The 20,941-nt window shown below is 34.0% G+C and overlaps 4 protein-coding genes across 10 annotated transcripts; 2 read left to right on the top strand and 2 right to left on the bottom strand.

The window, feature by feature from the left end:
- Positions 1-361: 361 nt before the first annotated feature.
- Positions 362-3,116, bottom strand: LOC100746288. Its single transcript, XM_012389941.3, has 2 exons — positions 2,859-3,116; positions 362-2,721 (listed from the first exon to the last, which is right to left on the bottom strand). The coding sequence occupies exons 1-2, from the start codon at positions 2,889-2,891 to the stop codon at positions 556-558; spliced, it is 2,199 nt and encodes a 732-aa protein (XP_012245364.1). The 5' UTR covers positions 2,892-3,116; the 3' UTR covers positions 362-555.
- Positions 3,117-3,231: 115 nt separating this feature from the next.
- On the bottom strand, positions 3,232-4,261 carry LOC100746681 (protein dj-1beta). The gene is made up of 4 exons (XM_003485145.4): positions 4,051-4,261; positions 3,687-3,845; positions 3,435-3,624; positions 3,232-3,370 (listed from the first exon to the last, which is right to left on the bottom strand). Exons 1-4 carry the CDS (start codon positions 4,231-4,233, stop codon positions 3,249-3,251), a joined length of 654 nt encoding a protein of 217 aa, XP_003485193.1. The 5' UTR covers positions 4,234-4,261; the 3' UTR covers positions 3,232-3,248.
- Positions 4,262-4,955: 694 nt separating this feature from the next.
- On the top strand, positions 4,956-15,487 carry LOC100746481 (arginine-glutamic acid dipeptide repeats protein). 7 transcript variants are annotated; one of them, XM_003485143.4, is made up of 8 exons: positions 4,956-5,186; positions 6,218-6,359; positions 8,112-8,471; positions 8,601-8,681; positions 8,758-12,163; positions 12,968-13,246; positions 14,954-15,152; positions 15,248-15,487. In XM_003485143.4, exons 2-8 carry the CDS (start codon positions 6,312-6,314, stop codon positions 15,312-15,314), a joined length of 4,440 nt encoding a protein of 1,479 aa, XP_003485191.1. In that variant the 5' UTR covers positions 4,956-5,186; positions 6,218-6,311; the 3' UTR covers positions 15,315-15,487. The 7 variants fall into 7 exon arrangements, with proteins under 7 accessions (XP_003485191.1, XP_012244834.1, XP_012244812.1 ...); XM_012389389.3 differs by having other exon boundaries at positions 4,957-5,186; positions 8,130-8,471; XM_024369233.2 differs by lacking the exon at positions 6,218-6,359 and adding an exon at positions 7,972-8,046 and having other exon boundaries at positions 4,957-5,186; positions 8,130-8,471.
- A 281-nt stretch (positions 15,488-15,768) lies between these two features.
- Positions 15,769-19,191, top strand: LOC100746915 (transcription factor 15). Its single transcript, XM_012389422.3, has 4 exons — positions 15,769-17,411; positions 17,755-18,079; positions 18,416-18,764; positions 18,992-19,191. The coding sequence occupies exons 2-4, from the start codon at positions 18,003-18,005 to the stop codon at positions 19,028-19,030; spliced, it is 465 nt and encodes a 154-aa protein (XP_012244845.1). The 5' UTR covers positions 15,769-17,411; positions 17,755-18,002; the 3' UTR covers positions 19,031-19,191.
- The last annotated feature ends 1,750 nt before the right edge of the window (positions 19,192-20,941 follow it).

The raw sequence follows: 20,941 nt of genomic DNA on the forward strand, positions 1-20,941 counted from the left end.
TAAATGGATTTCCGAAGTCGGTATAAAAATAATGCTGATAATTGCCGATCGACCGATTTACGATTGAAGACTGTAATGATATTCAGTAGCAGATAACAGGAATGAGAATTCTCTTGGTCAAAGCTATCATTTATGTCAGTAAAACAACGTTTATCTGGAAGTTAATGAATAAAGAATCTTGAACTATGAGATAAGAATGCATGGAATATTCAATGTTATAATGATACAATAGTTAATTTTAGTATCTTGTTTCTAATTGTCTGTTTCGTATTAGTGAAATATATTTAAATATGTAAATTCATACTCATGATTTTATTAACATATTTTATATTATTATGTTGAAGAATTTCTGCATTTGCAATATTCTGTTTAAAGTAAAAAAATATATTTATTCTTTTATGTACAAAAAATTGAAGTATGTAGTATTTACAAGTACCTTATTTCTGCAATAGCATGTAAGTAACGCAATGTAAATGTATGTAAATATAAAATCTTCCAAAACTTTTCGATTTTCAACGAACTGTTAAGTTGTCCACGACATTGTGTCAACGATGTTTAATTTTTATTACTGTAATTGCTGAAAATGATGTCCATATCTAACAGAGATAACATTTCATCGTCAGAGTCATTTTCGGTATCGCGAGATATATCACACATAGATTTTGAAGTTCCGAGAAGCTCTTTTTCTGCCAACTTATCAGGTATTTTCGGTGAATCTAATGTAGCTGTAGATGCAGAATTTTCTGGAAGTGTTAGTGTATCAGCATTTTTAAACTGCAGTAATTTAGATCGTATAAAAGGAGAAGAACGTTCCACTTCTTTATGACAAGCTGAAGAAACAGTTTTTTCTGGGCATTTATCAATACCTATTTTTTCAAACAACATATCATTTAATTTGTCAGACTCAGTTCGTTTAAGAGAGGTATTTGCTGCTGTTGAATGCTCAGCATTTGTTTGTAAAATTTTGAAATTACGAGAAAAGAATTTTTTCTCATTTATATCTGGAGTAGATCTTTTCAAAGATCTTAATAAATCTTTAGCTCTTTCTATATCATCATTCTGTATGTTATTCTTTTGTTTTGTTAGTGACAGTTTAGATTTTTGTTTCTTACTTTCTTCCTTTGCATGCTCCAAATTTTTAGACATTGAAGTATTAAAATTCTTTTCAACTTGTGTGTCTGTAATTTTATTGAAAGACACTGAAAAAGATACATCAGTGTCAAAATCCATTGGTTCGTCTGTATTTTCGTCTATTTCGTTCGAATTTGTAGAGAAACTTGAATCTTTTTTAGTAACACTTTCTATATTCTTTCTGAAATATATTGGCTTTTTATTATTACTATTGTTTTTCTCAATAAACTGACTATCACCTTTTGATGGGTGTGCCTCCAAAACTGTTGCAGAAATGCAATTTGCTTTCTCTTTTCCTTCTGTCTTCATTCTACCATCTGAAATATTTCCAAAAATTGCTTCCATGTACTCTGTACGTTCTATTGTGCCTTCGCTAGTATAAATTGCTAACAAACTGGAGGGTGAAATTAGAATTTGATATTTATTCAAAACAAAAGTTCCAGAAGTTCTTAAAAGGCCTACATCATGTAATAGTACAACAACATTAGGTTCTAACAAATCAGGATATTTAAGTGGTATATCTTTATGTACAATTCCATGAATTTTATCCGTGAAATCTTTCAAAACAATAGGGGGATTATCATGACTATAGTCTATATGTTCTATTATTCCTGCCAAAAATTCAACTTTTGTACTATTGAAACCATTCATATTTGCTATTTGTTTAGTAGTAGCAATATCATGACCTTTCAGAAAATTATCTGGTAAATCACCCAACATTAATTGCCAAGGACCTTCTGTAAATAGATTTTTTGTATTTTGAGAACAATATTCAGATAGATTACTTGAATCAGTCTCTTTTGTTGTCATCTCACTTTCTTCCAAACTATTAAAATATGAAATACATGATATATTAGTGTCTATATCATCTGGTAATAACCCAGCTGGACCAGGAAATTTTCTGATTAATGTCATCTTCTTATTAGACTCTATTTGTGGTTTAAATATAGGTAAATAGTTTTTTGTAATATCATTTTTGGCTTGTATATTGTCTATAGGGTTCTGCTTTAACACATTACACAGTAACTGTTTCTTTGAATTCTCAAACAAAGGTGGTTTAGAATTATCATTACTTGATCTATTTTCAATTTTAGAAGTAGTCTTAGAGATTTGACATTTTTTTTCATTATTGAATACTGTATTTTCTAACTTTTCATTAATTTTTGGTACAGCTTTTTTTAACTCTAAATTCTTTGTATTATTTTCTATCACTTTATCCTGTATATTTTTGTTTTTGAGTATTCCAAGTACTAAATTTTTCCTAGGTAATTGATTATTTTTACAGCTTTGTACTTGATTCACAGAGGTGTTTGATGAAGTACTATCACATAAATTTTCCAAATCACTGAACGCATTTTTAAATTCATTCTTATTAAATATTTCAAAAATTAAATTCTTTCTTGAGTCTTTATTTTCATCACATTTCTCTGTACTTTTATTTGTGGTACTTTCTTTCCATGATACATCATGGTCAAATGAAAAAATTGAATCATCATTTATATCTATTTTACGTTTTTTAGGTTCACTTTCTTGGTTATCCTTTTGAGAATAATAATTATTTACTTTCTCATCTACATCATTCAAGAAATCCTAAAAATATACATTAAAAGATTATTTGTGTAATTACTTCGTTAGTATCTCATAAGGACAAATATTTTATTTAGAATATTTTTACAATTATTTCACAAAACTTATAAAATTTGACACAAGAAATGCTTTTAATTTACCTGATCAAGATCCCAATCATCACTCTCAAACATTTTTCTCAAGCATCAGTTTTGTTTTAATATATTTTTAATTTATAGAACATTTGTCTTTTCAATAATTAGTAACATATATACATTAGTTTGTATCGACACGTGTAAAATGTCAAATATTTGAATCATTGACTATGTAATAATGAAGATGTTGAATTTTCGATAAATTTGATTAAAATGGCAACCGTATGGGCGGGTATTTTGAATGGAAATACATTTAGTTACTGAATTTATGCAAAATGGAAAATAATATACCACAATTACAATATATATTAATTTATTATTATTATTTATTATCCATTATGAATAACATATGCATATAATATACATAACACGCTTATGCAAGGGTTAAATTGATTTTTACTCTGTATACAACATAGCTTTTGCTACATTATCTGCTGTTTCTTTGTCAATCAATTTTTCAGCAATAACTAAGCCAAAAGCAAATGCAGTTGCTGGGCCTCTGCTAGTAATCAAATTACCTAAAATGTATATAAATAAAATATTTGTTGCATAATAAGTAGAACTTTATGAATAGATGCATACCATCAGTTACAACTTTATCTTCCAAATATTTATAATAATCTGTCAATTGATCTTTCATTGCAGGATATGATGTGACTTGTTTTCCTTTTGCAATACCATGAGCCTTTAATGCAGTTGGTGCAGCACAAATAGCAGCAATAAGTCTGTTTTCTTGTTCTTGTTGTTGTAGCAACTTTCCTACTTCTGCAGACTATACGAAGCAAAGAAAAGATAATTAATATATGTTCAAACATAAGCATTAATTTTACTTACATCTGCAAATGCCTTTGAACCACCTAAACCGCCAGGCAATATTACAACATCATATTTTTGATTAACTGCATCTTGAAGTTTTGCATCAACACATATTTTCACATCACGGCTGCATTTGACACATGAGCTCTCAGTAAGACCAGCAATAGTAACATCAACCTAAAAATACAATTTTTAATAACAAAAGATTGCATAGAGTTTCTTTCACAAATAATGATCTATAACTTAAATTAATATTTCATGTACTGACATTAATGAGAAAGATGTTATTTTTTATTAAGTACTATATTTAACAAAAAATTTGCGTGTTAAAATCTAAAACGCAAATATGTAGTTTAAGGTTATATGTAATAAAAAAACTTACTCCAGCTCGACGTAAGACATCCGTTGTTATTACGGCTTCCATTTCTTCAGAGCCATCAGCTATTAACAAAAGTGCTGACTTTTTACCCATGTTTGCAGTATATTTTATTTTATTCGATAGAATTATCGGAAATTTGCAATTCGATCGTACAAAATGTGAAAGAGCACAGCACAATACTGACATGTATAACTAGATGTTGATAATGAGAGAAGGGATCATTGGCGCTATTGGTACTCTATTGTTAAATATAATAGTCTAATTTTAAATAAACTTTCTCATTGTTATATTTTTTCTATTTTAAAGGTAGTAAAAAGATAGTACAAAATGAAAATCATTTCTGCAAATAATTTCTTTATATTTAAATTTCTATAACTAAATGATAATTTGTTTTATAAAATGTAGGAAAGTATTGTTTCATTTTTATTAATAATGTTACACAGGGAAAAAAATACAACAGTCAGCTAATTACATATTTATCTATTTTACAAGTAGTGAAAAGATACTACAAAATTAAACCTAAAAAGAAGCATTTCTTCAAATTTCCCATAAATACATAAAAATATGCAGTCTACTTATAACCCATAACCTGTAACGTTGAATTCTTTAATATTATTAATTATCAAATAATTACATAAGACGTGAGAGACCTAAGGTCATATTTAAAAAAATCTACATCTAACATTTGTAATTTTTAACATTAAAAAAATTGTCTTCGAAAGATTTCAAATCGTCCATTCAGATTAAGTTTTCTTTACATATATTAAATATTCCTTCAGTTTTTTGTGATATAATTCTCTACTCTCTGTGATAGAACAGAATACAATAATTTTTCAAATTTTTAAATTGCCACCGAAAAAGTATTGTGAAAAGGAAACGAAGGAATACGCGGAATCGGAACGCACCCCCACAGAAGAAAAACGAAACAAAACGCAGTACAAGATGGCTGCGTTTGGGTGTTGTGGCTACTGATTTGTGTAAGATTATTCTGTAGTGCTCGATGGTTAATTAGTAGTGAATCTTAAAATATTTATTGGCTATTCATCGGTGTGAATCGCAGTTGTGTATAACGCTTACGTGTGGAAGGAAGTTGCGTTAGGGGAAACAATGCAAGCACGTCGTTGAAACATTAATCACGGGTGAGTTTGCCTTGAAATTTTATGGCTTTTCACTTTATTTTAACGATTCTCCCGGAAGTCCGGCAGGACGAGGTGCGATGTGACGAAAAATTCTATCACGTAACCTATAATCTGTGGAAACGGGATTCGATAATTAACTTACCGCTCGAACACGGTGTTCCTGTTCCTTTTTCGTATTTTCTGCATATATGACGAAATTGTGTAAATAGTTGGTTTTTTTCTCTCTGTATTCTCACATTGCACGTCGATGAGTCAATGAAAAATTTTACAATGTCCATCGCTCCTTGGCACGCTTCAATCGCGTTACGATGACGATAAAGCGTCTCGATTTTATATGTAAAACTCATTTATGCCAACTATACCGCTTTCACCGTGACTCAAGACCACTTAAAGAAAGTAGAGATATATATTGTAATTGCTAGTGTGTTAAGATGGGTTATTGAAAGAGGATTTGGTTTCCTTTTTGTAAATCATGAGATTGTGAACATACGGCTTTTTTTCACTATTGTATACATGAGACGGTTGATTTTTTCAGGATTTTGTTCATGTATATATACACACACACATATATATGTATAGGTACTTTCATTAATTTCAATTGCGTTGCATAAATTTATACTTTGTTCAGGTGTTGATGAAACAAGCCGTTGGATGTAATTTTTCAAATAAACATTTGATAGTTATATTTTATTCCTTTTGTAGGGTGCTTTCCATATTGATATCTTGTAGTTCAGAAATATTTTAGTTGTACTTGAGACAAGAAATGGTAGAGCCATTAGGGAGCAGAACATACATAGGATAAGGTGCTTCAAAAGAAAATGACAAATGATGTTATAAAAACTTACTTATATCTTTAAGGTATTATTTGCATAATGTAGCTATTACTTTGAGGAAAATAAAATATAATGCCATAATAACTGACATCATAATAGAAAAAAGGGTCATTAATTAAAAAAAAAAAAGAGGAAGCATGTTAGCAGTACTTTTTCTTAAACAGTTATTATAAATATACTGATAGAATGACTATATAGTTCAGGGGGTGGATGATAGGAATTTACTGAAAATCCAAGATAGAAGCCACTTGAAACACTGGAGAAAGACGGTGGAGCTTCGGAGGAGGAGGAGATGTCTGCCGGCACCCAGGGCGAGATTCGGGTTGGCCCTTCGCACCAGGTTTGCCATATACCTTGAAAACCTTTTTTGCTACTTAGCTATATTGCACAATGTACCTAACTCAAGGCTTGTTCTCCTGAAATGTGTATTCTGAATGTATAGATAAGGCAGAGTTCATCATTGAAGCACCAGGTAATTGTGACACCATTTTTTTCACAATACCTAATATGTTCAATGGTAATTGCTCCTCATTTATGTATTTCACTCTTCCCTTATATGTAACTAAAATTAGGGTGATATTCAAGTCATTTGTTACCTACATTGTCAGGTATGTGTATATTCAAGAGTTGTTGAAGGACTTATAGTTTTAAACAACTTTGTATGAAACAGAGATGTTTGAAACTGTGTTATTAGTAACAATATGTATGTATTAATTGATAATATGTGTGAATTAAATAAGCAAAAGAAGTAATTTTTAAGCTAATAGTTATTCGTGAATGTAAGAAATGTTTACTTTATACATTGAAAATTTTGTTTTTTATAATAGATTATCATATGTATATCAGGTGTCATTAATAATTCATAAACATTGTTTATGCATACTATAAATATTTTAGTACCCAATTAGTTTACATATCTTTAGAAAAAACTAAAAATGAAGATATACTTGCGTAGTTCTTATAAGAATGTATAATTATTTTGCAATGCTATTCAGTGTAGTCAACATATTATTTTCAAGAATTGTTAAAGTGCATGGCGTGTACTTAGTTACAGGTTTAGAATAATTGAAACACCAGTGTTTTCTTAGTGCTTGAAATTCATATTCATAAGAAGAATTTTCATTCAGAAGTTGCGATCTTAATATCTATCTTATATTTATACACATTGAAAGAAAAAATTGTAGAGTTGAACATTATATGGCACAAATACCTACCTATTCCTTATACAGCTTTGTTGTATGCCGATGGTTCAAATAACAATGATAGTTATTCTTTAAGTCACAATTATAATTTTTTACTTGCTTAACAGTACAGCCACAACACTTAAATCACATCGCAAGTATTATCCCTGAATTTGCTACTGTTGTTGGAAGACCCTAAATATGATGAAAGTTATTATGACAGAGCATTCTAACAATAATATTATAGGATAATATTGTATAAGTGTAAGATTATATTTATAGTGGTTTTCAGTCACGGTGAAATTATAAAATATTTTATTTTTATGTAATAACCCATTGGTTACTTGAACCATCTACGAAATATTAAAGTTAGGAACTTTGTGAAGAAGTATTTAGTCGCAGAATAATCATTTTATCACAATTTCTTCTCATCTTGTAAATGTCATCTTGTTACATTTGTTTGTGAAATAATTGTTTTTCATTCGTTAGCTATGATTTTCTCAATTCATGTTCATCTGCTCATATTAGAAAATATGTTACAGTGAATGTGTTTTTTGTTCGAGTGGAGATTAACTTGTAGCTTTAATTTATATACACATGAACATGACTAATTGTTGTTAAATTGTTGGTACCAAGTCTCAACACGTGTATATAATAATTATATGTTATCTTTTTAACTTGTCTTGTTTCTCATGCTTATATATATACGTATATTTATAATCATTAGTTTGTACACAAATATAAAAGTACTCACGCTACTTCTCGTACCAGTATTGTAACAAACGGAACAGAATGGAAAAAAATTATACTGGCTCGTGTAGTTTCGAAAAGCAAGCCAGAGTATAGGTGCGTACAACTAACTCGCTTTGGCATTGGTGCTAACCACGCACAATCCCGAATTTTGGGTACAGGAATTGGTTTCTTGTCAGGCCCGTTTGCCTGAGTATCGGCCGGGTATACCTCCTGGAGAGCTGCTTCCTGATCCAGAGTTTTCTAAAGAACGAGAGGAGCTAAGATGGATTCCAGCTATGGCATTGGACGGGGATCTTCTGATGTACTTAAGGGCAGCTCGATCTATGGCTGCGTTTGCTGGTATGTGTGATGGAGGATCCCCGGATGACGGTTGTGTGGCTGCTTCCCGTGACGACACGACTATCAATGCTCTGGATATCTTGCACGACTCTGGCTATGATCCAGGAAGAGCATTGCAAGCTTTGGTTAAATGTCCTGTACCTAAAGGCATCGATAAAAAGTGGTCTGAGGAGGAAACTGTAAGTAGAAGTGACAAAATCTGGAAAATTGATTAAGTAGTTTCTTTATCGTGATTGTACGTATGTGATCTCATAATTGGAAAGGAAAGATCAGACTTCCATTTAATTGGTCATCGATCTGTCCTATAGAAACGCTTCGTCAAAGGACTTCGGCAATTTGGAAAAAATTTCTCAAGAATCAGAAAGGATCTCTTACCTCATAAAGACACGGTAATGAAATTTGAGAGAAAGTAAAGTGAGACTCGAGAGAATAGGTAGCAAAGCTTCTTTCTTCCTTTACTTTTAGCCGGAATTGGTTGAATTCTACTATTTATGGAAGAAAACACCAGGAGCGAATAATAACCGACCTCATCGAAGAAGACGACAGGGTTCGCTTAGGAGAATTCGTAACACGCGAAACTCGCGTGCTGGCACTCCCAAAGAAGAGGTGCCAACTCCACCCAAAGATACTCCACCAGCTAACGTCAATCAGAAGGAGCCTGTCTCAGAACCGGAAACTGTACCTGTTGGGACACCTGCGAGCAATAATCCTGGTGGGGAAATTAGTTCCGTAACAGAAGACGATAACTCGGAAGAGGATAGTGATTCCAGAGACACAAACACTAACGGAGCAACGCATTCGTGTCAACATTGTTTTTCGACTAATTCGAAGGATTATCAGGTAGCTGGCAAGGACAGGTTATTGCTTTGTACGGAATGCAGGACACATTTGAAGAAGACCGGAGAACTACCGCCTGCGCCACCATATCTGTTCCGCCCTGTGCCTGCGGAATCACCAGATAGCCCAGGGAGAATGCGTACAAGAAACAAGGCTAAGGAAACGCCTAGACCTGCAAGACCACGACGTACAGGAGGAACGGATACTCCTGATCAGGAAAAACAGCAGCAACAGCAACAGACGCCAGACAAGAATAAGAAAAAATCTAGTAAGCCAGAGACGCCGAAGAAAGGTCAAAAACGACCTCAGACGGATGAAGTGGACGAGGACAAGGAGTCTCAGAAGCGAAAACGTCCTGGTGAACGTCCTGAGAGTCCCTCGGAGTCTCTCACGACCGATAGCAACTCTCTCATGGATGAACCTGAAAGGGAAGGAGAAGGTGATACGAATGAAAATCAACCTACTCCTGTTACAGTGCCAACTGAAGAGCCTGTTAGTCCAGCAGTAACCACACCGGAAGAGCCTTCTGAACCAACTCCAGTTTCTACCCCCATACCAACGCCTATACAGACTTTACCAATTTCTGTTCCTGTTATCCACACTTTGGAAAAGAAACCGTTATTGGAAGAATCAGTAGAAACGAAGGATCAAATAGAAGATGTTCCTTTAGCTATGAATCAGCCATTAAAGTTGGAACCTATGCCAATAGAACCAGCCATGTCACCATCTAACGAAGATATGAAGGAGCCCGAACAGCAGCTGAATTTGACCACGTCGCAGTCGTTAAATATGAACGATATGAGTCAAAATATGCCACGTAATTTGTCACAGTCGATGCAGAACAGTGGTATTTGTGCTTCGACTGGTTCGCAGGGCATGCAGAACTCGCAGATCATGTCTCCAACGCACCAAGGACTGCCACTTAATATGCAGTACACACCCAATGTTCCTCCTGTTCAGAATGTGCCGCAAAACTTATCACAGAGTATGCAGATGCCGCCGAACATACCGCAGAATATGTCAAATGCGCAAAACATGGGACCAACGCAAAACCTTCGAGCACACGGTGAGAACCTGTCAAGTACGCAAAATATGCCTCAAAGCATACCGGGACCACCATTGAACCTCAATATCTCGCAAAGCATACCAACGAACATGACGCAGATGCCTCAGATGCCGAGTTCGCCACAACCACTTGGCTTAACCGTCATGTCTTCTGAAAACAGAATGTCCGAAAGAATTTCCGACGACAGACTACCTCCGGAACGGATTAGAGATAGTAGGATACCTGATAGAATACCAGAGAGGATACCAGAAAGACCAGAAAATAACGAGCCTGAGAGGAACGAATCAAATAATCTGTTCCAACCCATTCAGTCAAGTGGAATGTTATCCATGGAGAAACCGTCGCCGATGTACAATTTAGCTGGAACGCCACCGATGGAGCCTCAAAATTTGAAGATCAAGCAAGAGATTATTCCTCCTGAGCCAGATCCGCTTCAAAGTTTAAAGGAAGTCAAAGTTCCTGGTTTTCAGTCTGGTTTTCCTGGTCCGAGTTTGGAGAATATTAAAAAAGATCCAGATAGTTCCAGCAAACCACCAACACCTAGCAAGCACTCCATACCAAGCAGTCAGCCTGTTCCTCAAATACAATCTGTGGCAGCTTCCCCAACGCCGACTCTTCCACCACCACCTACGTCTATTCCACAGCCTGTGATGCATCCAGCCCAGCAACCAAGTCCTCATATGGCTCATCCATTCCACCCACACCATCCCTTGATGCATCACTCATTATTTACCGCCATGCATCCATATCATCCTCATGCTTACCCAGGTTATGCTCCAGTTGGTGCTTATCCCTCGTTTCCACCATATCCTTACGGTGTTCCCCATGCAATCCCTCCTCCATCCCCACAAAGGAGTCAAGAAAGTACAACTATGATGACGGCACATCATTCAAGCACGAGTTCCAGTGTGACAACGAGAGAAGAAGGAGAGAATCTCATCGCGACGCATCATCACTCTTCTACAATGCATCAAGCCACGGCTCTGCATCACGACAAACTGTTGACCATCTCCTCTCACAGTTCTCATAGTCACTCTTCGTCCCATAGTTCACATAATACTCAACGTAAACCATCGCTAGTTCCAACCACATGTCTGACATCCAGTAGCTCAGCGCATCATCACCATAGACCGCCGCAATCTCAGCCTCCAGTCGCTCCTGAACCTAAAATAGAACCTGACCTCGTAGAACAAGAACAAGAAGAACCCCCAAGCCCACGAGGCCCATCTCCAGAGCCTCGAATTGAAGATTCTGAATGCCACAGATCACAATCCGCCATATTTCTACGACATTGGAACCGAGGCGAGAACAACTCTTGCACTAGAACAGATCTAATGTTCAAACCTGTCCCAGATTCAAAGTTAGCAAGAAAGAGAGAGGAAAGATCGCGGAAGCAAGCTGAGAGGGAAAGAGAAGAACGTGATAGAGCTGCGGCGCAGCAAGCTAGGAAAATGACCACGCCTGAGAAGCAGCCAGAAACATGTAAGCCGCCTAGTCGTGGGCCTCTTGAGCCTGTCGTGTCTCCGTATGACAGATATGCTGCAAGACCGGGATCCTACGCTGATACTCCTGCTTTGAGACAGTTGTCCGAGTACGCTCGACCACACGCTGCATTTTCACCTGCTAGACATCCTGCGCCACCAGATCCGATGTTACATTACATGTATAGTCCTGCTGCTCGAGAACGCTTAGAACTAGAACATTTAGAACGTGAGAAGAGAGAGCGAGAAATAAGAGAATTACGCGAACGAGAATTAAACGATCGATTAAAAGAGGAGCTTCTGAAGGGAACGCCTAGACCTATGCCAGCGCCAGTGGATCCACATTGGTTGGAAATTCATCGACGTTACGCGGCCGCTGGACTCGCTCCTGGACCGTCAGGACCTCCTCAGGCTCTCCACCAATTCAGTCTTTATGGAGCACCGCCTGGGCCCAGTCAGTTGGAAAGAGAACGTTTAGAAAGACTAGGTAACGTTAACTCTCTACCAGTAAGGGTCTACCATTCCCCTCGAAATGCGTATCTTTCTTCTCGCATATTGGACTGAACGCAAAATTAACTATGGATGAGTGATTTTAGGCTTTCATGGCCCGGGTTGCTGCTGATCAGGATTTCAGATGTAAGCTGTGACTTTTCAAAACGTTGTTCCAGTATTCTTAGCTGCATTGCAGCTGGCTTTATCATGTCAAGTACAAACTTGAATAGATGATTACAAGTTAGAGTTCATAATCATTTACCACATTAAGGTTATGGTGTTAAATTTCTGATGCAATTAGCTACAATACGGACAAGAAGTCAGAACAACTTTTCAAAAGAATACATTTTATATCCGAGAACCTCGAACAGCGATTATGATTTTGATTTGATTGAGAAAATTGGCGAGATTCGACCGAGTTAAGAATCTAAATCAGCGTTGTCCAAATTACTATCCCAAGACTCATGGAGCTTATATTCTAATGCCATAGATATATGATTATTCTGTCGTCAAAGCGAAACAAAATTATTAAAATGACTTCATTCGGTGGACAACGTTAATTTAGAGATAAAGCGAGATAATGATTGTTTTCGAATGTTAGCTGCTTCTTGTGTTTGTTATATAATTACCAAATGATCAAGTAATGATGTAAGACGCAGCTATCGGTCGAAGATCTGACAGAAGAGTGCCGCAAAAAAAATCAAAAAAGAATTCATTGTCGGGAGAACTACTACGTAGCTGGTTAGAATTAAAAGTACGACTGGGACAGTATGTTTGATCGAGGCGCTGTCGGGTTTAGGGATACCGACTGCAGCCGGCGGGGGGCCAGCGGGTGCAGGGGCTGGCCATCCCGTAGCGGCTCATCACCACGGCCAGCTGGACGAGCGACTGGCTCTAGCTGCTGACCCGATGGTCCGGTTGCAGATGGCTGGCATTTCGCCCGAGTATCATGCTCACACTCACGCGCATACGCATGCGCATACGCACTTACACTTACATCCGGGACAGCAGCAGGCCCAGCAACAGGCTCAGCAACAGCAGGAAGCGGCTGCGGCTGCAGCTGGATTCCCCCTGCCTGGTAGGTCCTATAAATCAGGATGTTTGAGTACGCTCCCGCACGATGATCGCTCCTTTCACCGACTATCTCTATAATCTTAGAACCAACAAGGATTTCTTTTATAACACATGCCACATGTGTATAAATATATCACGATTTTACTTTTGCCCATAAGAGCATAGATATTAGACTTTCTTGATCTTGATTAAATTTGATAAGTAGATTGCGGATATTTATGCATTTATAGGGAATTTAAAGATGTACAGACTTAATATAGAGATATGTATAAAGAATATTCATATTTATATTTATATCATATATTCTATTTCACTTTATATTTTATATGTATTATATTTAGAAAGTGGGACAAATTTTTGCATAGGTTCCATTTCTTTAGTTGTGTTCATAACGATATGAATTTGTATAAACATCTCCAGTCTACTGAGAACATTTCTATAATTTGAAAACGTTTACGAGCTATTAGTTCTACAATTGTAATTTAATTTTGTATTGATACAATTGAAAATGTAAAATCAAACGTAAATTAACATATAAGAATCACATATATCCAATTTTTAAAGTAAGATCGTAAAGTTAGGAAATAATCTTATTAGGTGTATTTTTTGAGTAGTAAGAATTCTCTGAATCTTTATTTTTCTTTTTTGTAAGATAACGAGTCCGTGATCGGTAAAGCGGTCAATTGCGTGTAAGCGTACTGTAACGTGCTTTTCACCTAATCAATTTAATATCAGTCACTCTAACTTAAATGGAAAGCATTCTAACTGCCACCAACAGCTTATATTTTTCATAAAGAAAAAGACAACAAAAAAATAGAGAGAAATACAAATTTTTCTCTGCGGCAAAAATTTTTTTTGCATTTTTCTGTCGCTTTTCTCGCTATGCCATATTATATTAACTTGAAACCAGAGCTTTTCGATCATCGAGCGCAGTTTCTGGGTGAAGGTACGATTCATCAATAAAGATTCTATGAGTTTTTAATAGCGTGAATTACCTTTAAGTAAACTGCAATGATTGTGTGTGTGGTACGTGCGTGAATGGGAGTGACACAATGTGTCTGTACTGCACAAACATTTATGATATTTATTATCCATTTATGACAATACTCTTTTAAAAGCTGCACATTACTTGCATAATTTATCAACATTACAGCAACATAACGTCTATATGTTTTTATTATCATATCATCCTATTATAACATCTTATTAATGTCGTTATATAAATCTATCCAAAATCAACTGATCGTTCAGAATCGTTTAAGAGTAATCATGCAAGTGTAGCATTTGTATTAGTCCTTGGAGTATGAAAGGTGATATTTTGATCTTACAAAATAATTTTCTATTAAATTTGTTTTTATTATATATTACCTGGAAATTAATTTTAAAATTTACTAATTAATTTACTTCTTATTGATATTTTCATCTATGCTAGATCGTAAAGGTACTTCTGTGTAATATTTCAAGGATTGAATGCAAGATGAAGAAATAAAAGTTGATCCTGTTCTGGGCGACCAGTTAATTTTGGACAGGGAATAAAGAAAGAAGAAAGTTGTTACAGTGCAGCGGCATACGAAACCAAAAATATCGTCCAACAAATCTCACGCTTCATCATGCATGCCCGTCTATCTATAAGTTTTCTCAAGGCTTTATTTATCTTATGAAGGCAACACGATCGTCTTTTACAATTTACTAATGTTTTCTATCTGTACAGCGGCAGCTGGTGCAAATTATCCTCGACCAGGCTTAATGCCCCGTGACCCAGCACTGGCTCTTCATCCCGCGGAACTTCTTGGAAGACCGTACGCGGATATGGCGGCGCATCACGAGCAATTACAACGTCATCTAATGATGGAACGCGATCGATTCCCTCCTCATGCATCGCTTGTTGCACATCACGAGGAATATCTAAGGTTCGTCCTTTGAAATCCATAACAAAGCTATACAATTATACGTATGCTTGATTAAGACGACCAGTGGTATCGGACTAACAAAGGGTGTTTTTTAGACAACAGCGCGAGCGTGAGCTTAAAGTTCGCGCACTGGAAGAAGCTGCACGTGGATCACGCCCTTAAGTGTAATTGTATTTATATATTCTAATGATTATCCTTTATAATTAGGGACGCGACGGTCCTCGTTAGAAACAATTAACGAGTACTCGTCAGGCGGTGATCGAGCACAAGACGTCATGCTTTGCAATTGACAAAAAAAGAGATAAGAAAAAAGGTGCAAGGATAAACAAAAAAAATAGAAACGATCTGCTCAAGATCGCTGACCTTACGTTTATGATCAAAAATTATTTTTGCGGTTTTTCTTTAAAGTTAAGTAACTAACGAGAATATAAAAACGTAAGGATTGTTACGACGTGTAACTTTTTAGTGTAAATATGACACGATTTAAAGGATAGAGCTGGATTTATCTAGCACTATGGAGGATTAAAATTTATATATATATAAATATGTGTATATGTATAAATATATATATATTTATAGAAATATAAATATAAAATATATATATATATAAATATATATATATTTATATATATACATATATATAGCGACCGCTTGACGTGTAAATTTGTTTGAAATTTCTATATATATTATATATATTATCGAAACCACGATATTACCATATGCTCAAACGAGATTCATTTCCGTTTGATTTCATTTCTCACAGCGGTAATAATGCCAAAGTGTTCAGAAGAGAAGTGGTTCACCGTGTTTCTTCTTTTTTTGTTTTTTTTAGCTCTTTCGTGCTTACGTGCAGGGAAGTAAATCGTTGTCCGTTTATTTTACAATTTACAACACTCGATTATGTACCGACGAACACAAATCGTGTTTTTGAGACGAATAATAATTTTATAATCTTAGAGTATGTTCCCAAACATGTTAACTGTCTGTGCATCATGAAACAATTCATAAATGATTTTCTCACAGACTTTTCGTGTTTTAGCGTATCATAAGATGTAACTTAAGTTTTAAATAATTATTGTAATTTCTGTGTCGGACAATTTGTATATTTTCTATATGTATCCTTTTAAGATTTTACTCTGAAGACCACGAGCGTTTGATACTAGTTTGATCGAGCGGCTGATTAGTAATTAAAGAACAAAACACAAAAAAATGGTAAAAATGCAAACTTTGTAACGAAGTGACCAAAGTTAAAAAAGTTTGTAGAAAAATGATGTGAGCGAACGCATAATCTTTCATCGTGTGTAATGTTCACAAAAATATTCTGTATGCACTGTGCAGGCACTGGAAATTAATGCGTGTTTTCAATGAAAGAGAAAAGAGTAAATGCTTAAGAAAAATGATCCTTTATTCTGACGACAATTCGAACGTATAAATTTTCTGCTATATAATTAATTCAGTGTAATGTAGTTATTTAATTAAGTAAAATATTTCATAGGAACATCCCGTTTTATCGTATCTTTTTTTCTCTAATTTCTTCACAAAGAAATATTCGATATCATTTTCAGAATGAAAAAAATATGATTCAGATGTGGAATGACCAATGTACTGTCAATGTCTGCTTGCATTTACGAGACTATAATATATTTTTCCTATGTCACCATACAACTATCTGTGAGAGAATTATATACATTTGCGTTAATACAACGTAATCTCAAGCAGACATTTTTTTCTGCATTAATCTGTTACCAGAGAAAATAGGAAAAGTGAATATGTCAAATGGAAAATTTTATCTGATCAGAAGATCAAATCATTGTATAATTTCTTATTACCAGTTTGCCTGTCACTGGATTCCCTCGACAGAAAATAAATGCCTGTCTTATAAAATACACTATTTCTTCGTGTCACGGTAATTTATATCCAACGCTATAATATTCTACGAATTTACAAAAAGGCCAGTCATGAATCAGTCAGAAACTAACATCAGACCTAGCCTAATTAATTTTACACATGGTATTTGTTTTCCTCGCTCTTTCTACCGGTCGTCGGTTAGTTTTTATTGACCGTAATGTGAAACCCAGCCTCCGACCACTTTACGTGGGAGTTATCACATCTATGTATGTTTCTATGTTTGTGTCTGTAGAAGGAAACAAGTGTCACGTTGACCATTCCGAAACTATTTCCTATGTTACAAAAGCGCAAACTGTTGAAAGAATATTAGAAAAAATTATTTTCAAGATACCTCTATATATTAATAAGAAGGTAATCATCAAGAGAATTATTGCTAGTACTTAATAGTTTTGGGGGATGCTTTTAGGATGCTTTTTCAATTTCTTTATATTAATATAGCTATTAGTTTACTTAAACTACTCATTTCTGTATTTTTAACTAGCTAATCAATTCTAATTCTGTAATTTATTTAGTTAACAATTTCTTTTTTTGACTGCTATGCATGATTTGACAAAAATGTTTAATTTCATGTATCTCAATTTTTTAAAAATTGAATACGACCGGTAAATGTTACTTTTTACTATTTATATATACATATTTTGTTATGTTTATATATATTTTCAAAATTATTATTAACGTATTCTGTTTTTACTAGCCAAACATGGTGCAAGTGGCTCGTTCGCCCCTAATCGGATGCACGTGTATTTCACATGTGTATTCTAGTAAAGGGAAGGGGTAGGGTGGGGGTTAACGGCAACGCACATCGGGGAAGAGGGAATCCTGGAGGAAACGAAGGAAGCCACAGCGGCTTAGTCATTCATAAACGAACCGCTAGTGTGGTCGGACGCCTCTTTTGAGTTACTGTAGTTATTTAACGATTAACTGATAACGGCACAGTGCAGCATGGCTGCACGAAAGAAAGAGGAATCATCAAAGCAACGTTATCAAGCGAACGCACGTGAAAGGGATCGCACTCATAGGTGAAAATATATTTTTAATCATAAAATAATCATCTTTTTTTCTAAGACATCAAAAATATATTTTTTAAAACATAATAATAAAACTATTAAAATAATGCTTAAAATGTTTATATACTCTGTAAAGATACAATAATACAAACTTAAAAGTTAAATTGCAGAGAATGGGATATTGTACTGTTCAAAGTAATTAGAGGAATAATTATTTGAATAATTTGTTAATAACAAATTAATAAGATAATTAAATTATTATATATGTATTGAATTATAATTGTAAAACAGAAGCTTCTCTAATTACTTTGAGTAGTGTGTAAACGAGATGTTCGTCTTTTGGTTCAGGAGAATATTCAGTTATGAAAAATTCGCGAATACTCTAAGCGAGGGTAAGGAATCCAAACGCGAAATTCAAGAAATCCAATCTTCGCTCTGCAGTGTGAACACGGCTTTCAGTACCTTGAGAACTTTAATACCAACGGAACCTGCGGATAGGAAATTATCAAAAATAGAGACATTGAGATTAGCGAGCAGTTACATCAGCCATTTGGGTGCTGTTCTTGTTGCCGGTCCTATAGATCAACCGTGTTTACGCGTTGAGGATAGCAGCGGACTTTACGGAACAAATTATTGGACTGATTCACAAACAAGGCCGCAAGTCTGCACTTTTTGCCTTGCTATGCACAAAAAATATGTAAGTTAATGATAAATGGCGATGTAATAATAATATAATAACAAGTTAATTTTCATTTACTTAACAAAACTATATATATATTGTAAAATTCGTCCTTTGTGATAATTTACTATATTATTTCGTAGATGAAAAAAATTATATATTTAGAAAATTTTTTATTTTCATAAAAATAAAATGTCGATCTTTTCAAAAGGATTATAATAACCTATGATTTTTGTAAATTTCAGAACTTAAATATTACTTCAGGAGCAATTTCAAATTATTAAAAGGAGAACATATGTATACTGTTTTTGAGAAATCAACATCTATCGACCTAAGCAATGTATGAAGATTAAGATATACATAAATAATTTACTGTACATTTCTTGTATATATACGAATATTATTAAGTTTAATAAAGTTTATATTGCATCTATTAACTCTATCGCATTTGTTACCCCAGATTTATATTAAATAATAAATATGATATAAAATTAAAGCTATGACGAATAAATAATATATCGTAGCCTGTATTCATATACAGGGAGATAAAGGTGAATTCTTTAACCTATGTATTCAAACATCATTTATTTTTTTCATAACATTTGAACATCGAATATCCGTATAATCGCCAGTGCTACTGGAGTCAAACTAATGCTGTAATATTTCATCAAATATATTATTTGACAAAATACCTGCTTTTTTTAAAGTAAAAATTCATCATAAAAGTTACTGAATATATTTCTAGTAATAATAAATGTATACAAAATTTATTTATTGGGATATTAATAAAGTTACAAATGGCATAATGATGAGAGCGGTACGGCGGCGAATGTTTCAGTCTTTCGAAGTCAACAATGCTGTGAGGAAGCACATTTTAGTTTTTCTCTCCGTTCTCGTTTCTCGTTTCAATTTCAGTGTTCTTATTCGGTTATTCATCGCGGGCTAATCCATAGGTAATCATGTTCGCTACTAAGAAGCAATCCTTTGAATGTCTACGCATCAAAAATTAGGTAAGCTTCGTGAATAAAGGAAAACCAACATGAACCATAGTAACCGCAATCAATCACCGCCATTGTGATAAAATTGAATTCATCCACAACTTCAGTAATTTTAAACAATATAGATTTAAAATTAAAAAACACGAATGCTTATGTAACAATAATTTATTATTATATTAACTTTACTGTTGGGTGTAACTTTTTATATGAAAGAATGCTCCAATCTTGTTGAAATAAGTACTCCAAATTTCGTAGTATTTCTTCAAAATTGACGAAAATATAGTAAATTTTGTAAACCGATGAAAATGGATAAAAATTATTATTTTAAAAATTTTTAAAATGAAAATTCTTATTTTTCTCAGTGCTATACAGTTAAAATATTGTATATTAAATAAATAATGAAAGAAAATAATGATAAACAGCGATGTTTATTATATTTTTCATTTTATATAAAAAGAATCTGAAAAGACTATAACTTGAATTAATTTATTATATAACATATGTCATGCGAAAAATATTAAACTTTTTAATATCGTAAACTGTCTTGAAGAAACGGGAACTTAATATTTACATCTTCCTCAATACTTCTTTCATCCAACATTGCAATTTTACTATACGACTACGTATGATAGTTCCACTATATATTACTTACCAATAGTTAGATGTTCCAAAACTACGGCGTTAAAAATAAATTTTCCGAATATAGCTACAATTTTCACCAAAAATTTCACTAGAAAATTTGAGTCACATGTGACAAACGTCATACATAATGTACTGCAATATATGATACTTTATGAAATTTCTAAAATTCATTTTTCTTTGCTTTTATAGCAATATACATTTTCTAACTACGTGTATAAATTACAATTTTCTGCCAAACAGGGGCAAACGTAATATAAAAAATTCAAAAACATGATGTTACATATTTTAGTACATTATATTCCAAGAAGTTTTTAAATTCATTTCCCTTTCCTTTTATAGTAATATTAATTTTTTAACTATATAACTACAATTTTCCATCAAACGAGAATACTTGTACTATATGAAATTAAAATCCTACATCTATTATTTAAATCAAATGTAACAAATATATATATATATATGTATAGATTTTATTAAGTTTTAAGAAATTAAAAATATTTATTTCTGTATTTCGGAACGTGTATGAACACGTATCGATGAGGCGGAGGATCTCGA

The sequence above is a fragment of the Bombus impatiens genome, unplaced genomic scaffold (assembly GCF_000188095.3).
Source record: "Bombus impatiens unplaced genomic scaffold, BIMP_2.2 scf_0036, whole genome shotgun sequence".
In the NCBI taxonomy this organism is placed as follows: Eukaryota; Metazoa; Arthropoda; class Insecta; order Hymenoptera; family Apidae; genus Bombus; species Bombus impatiens.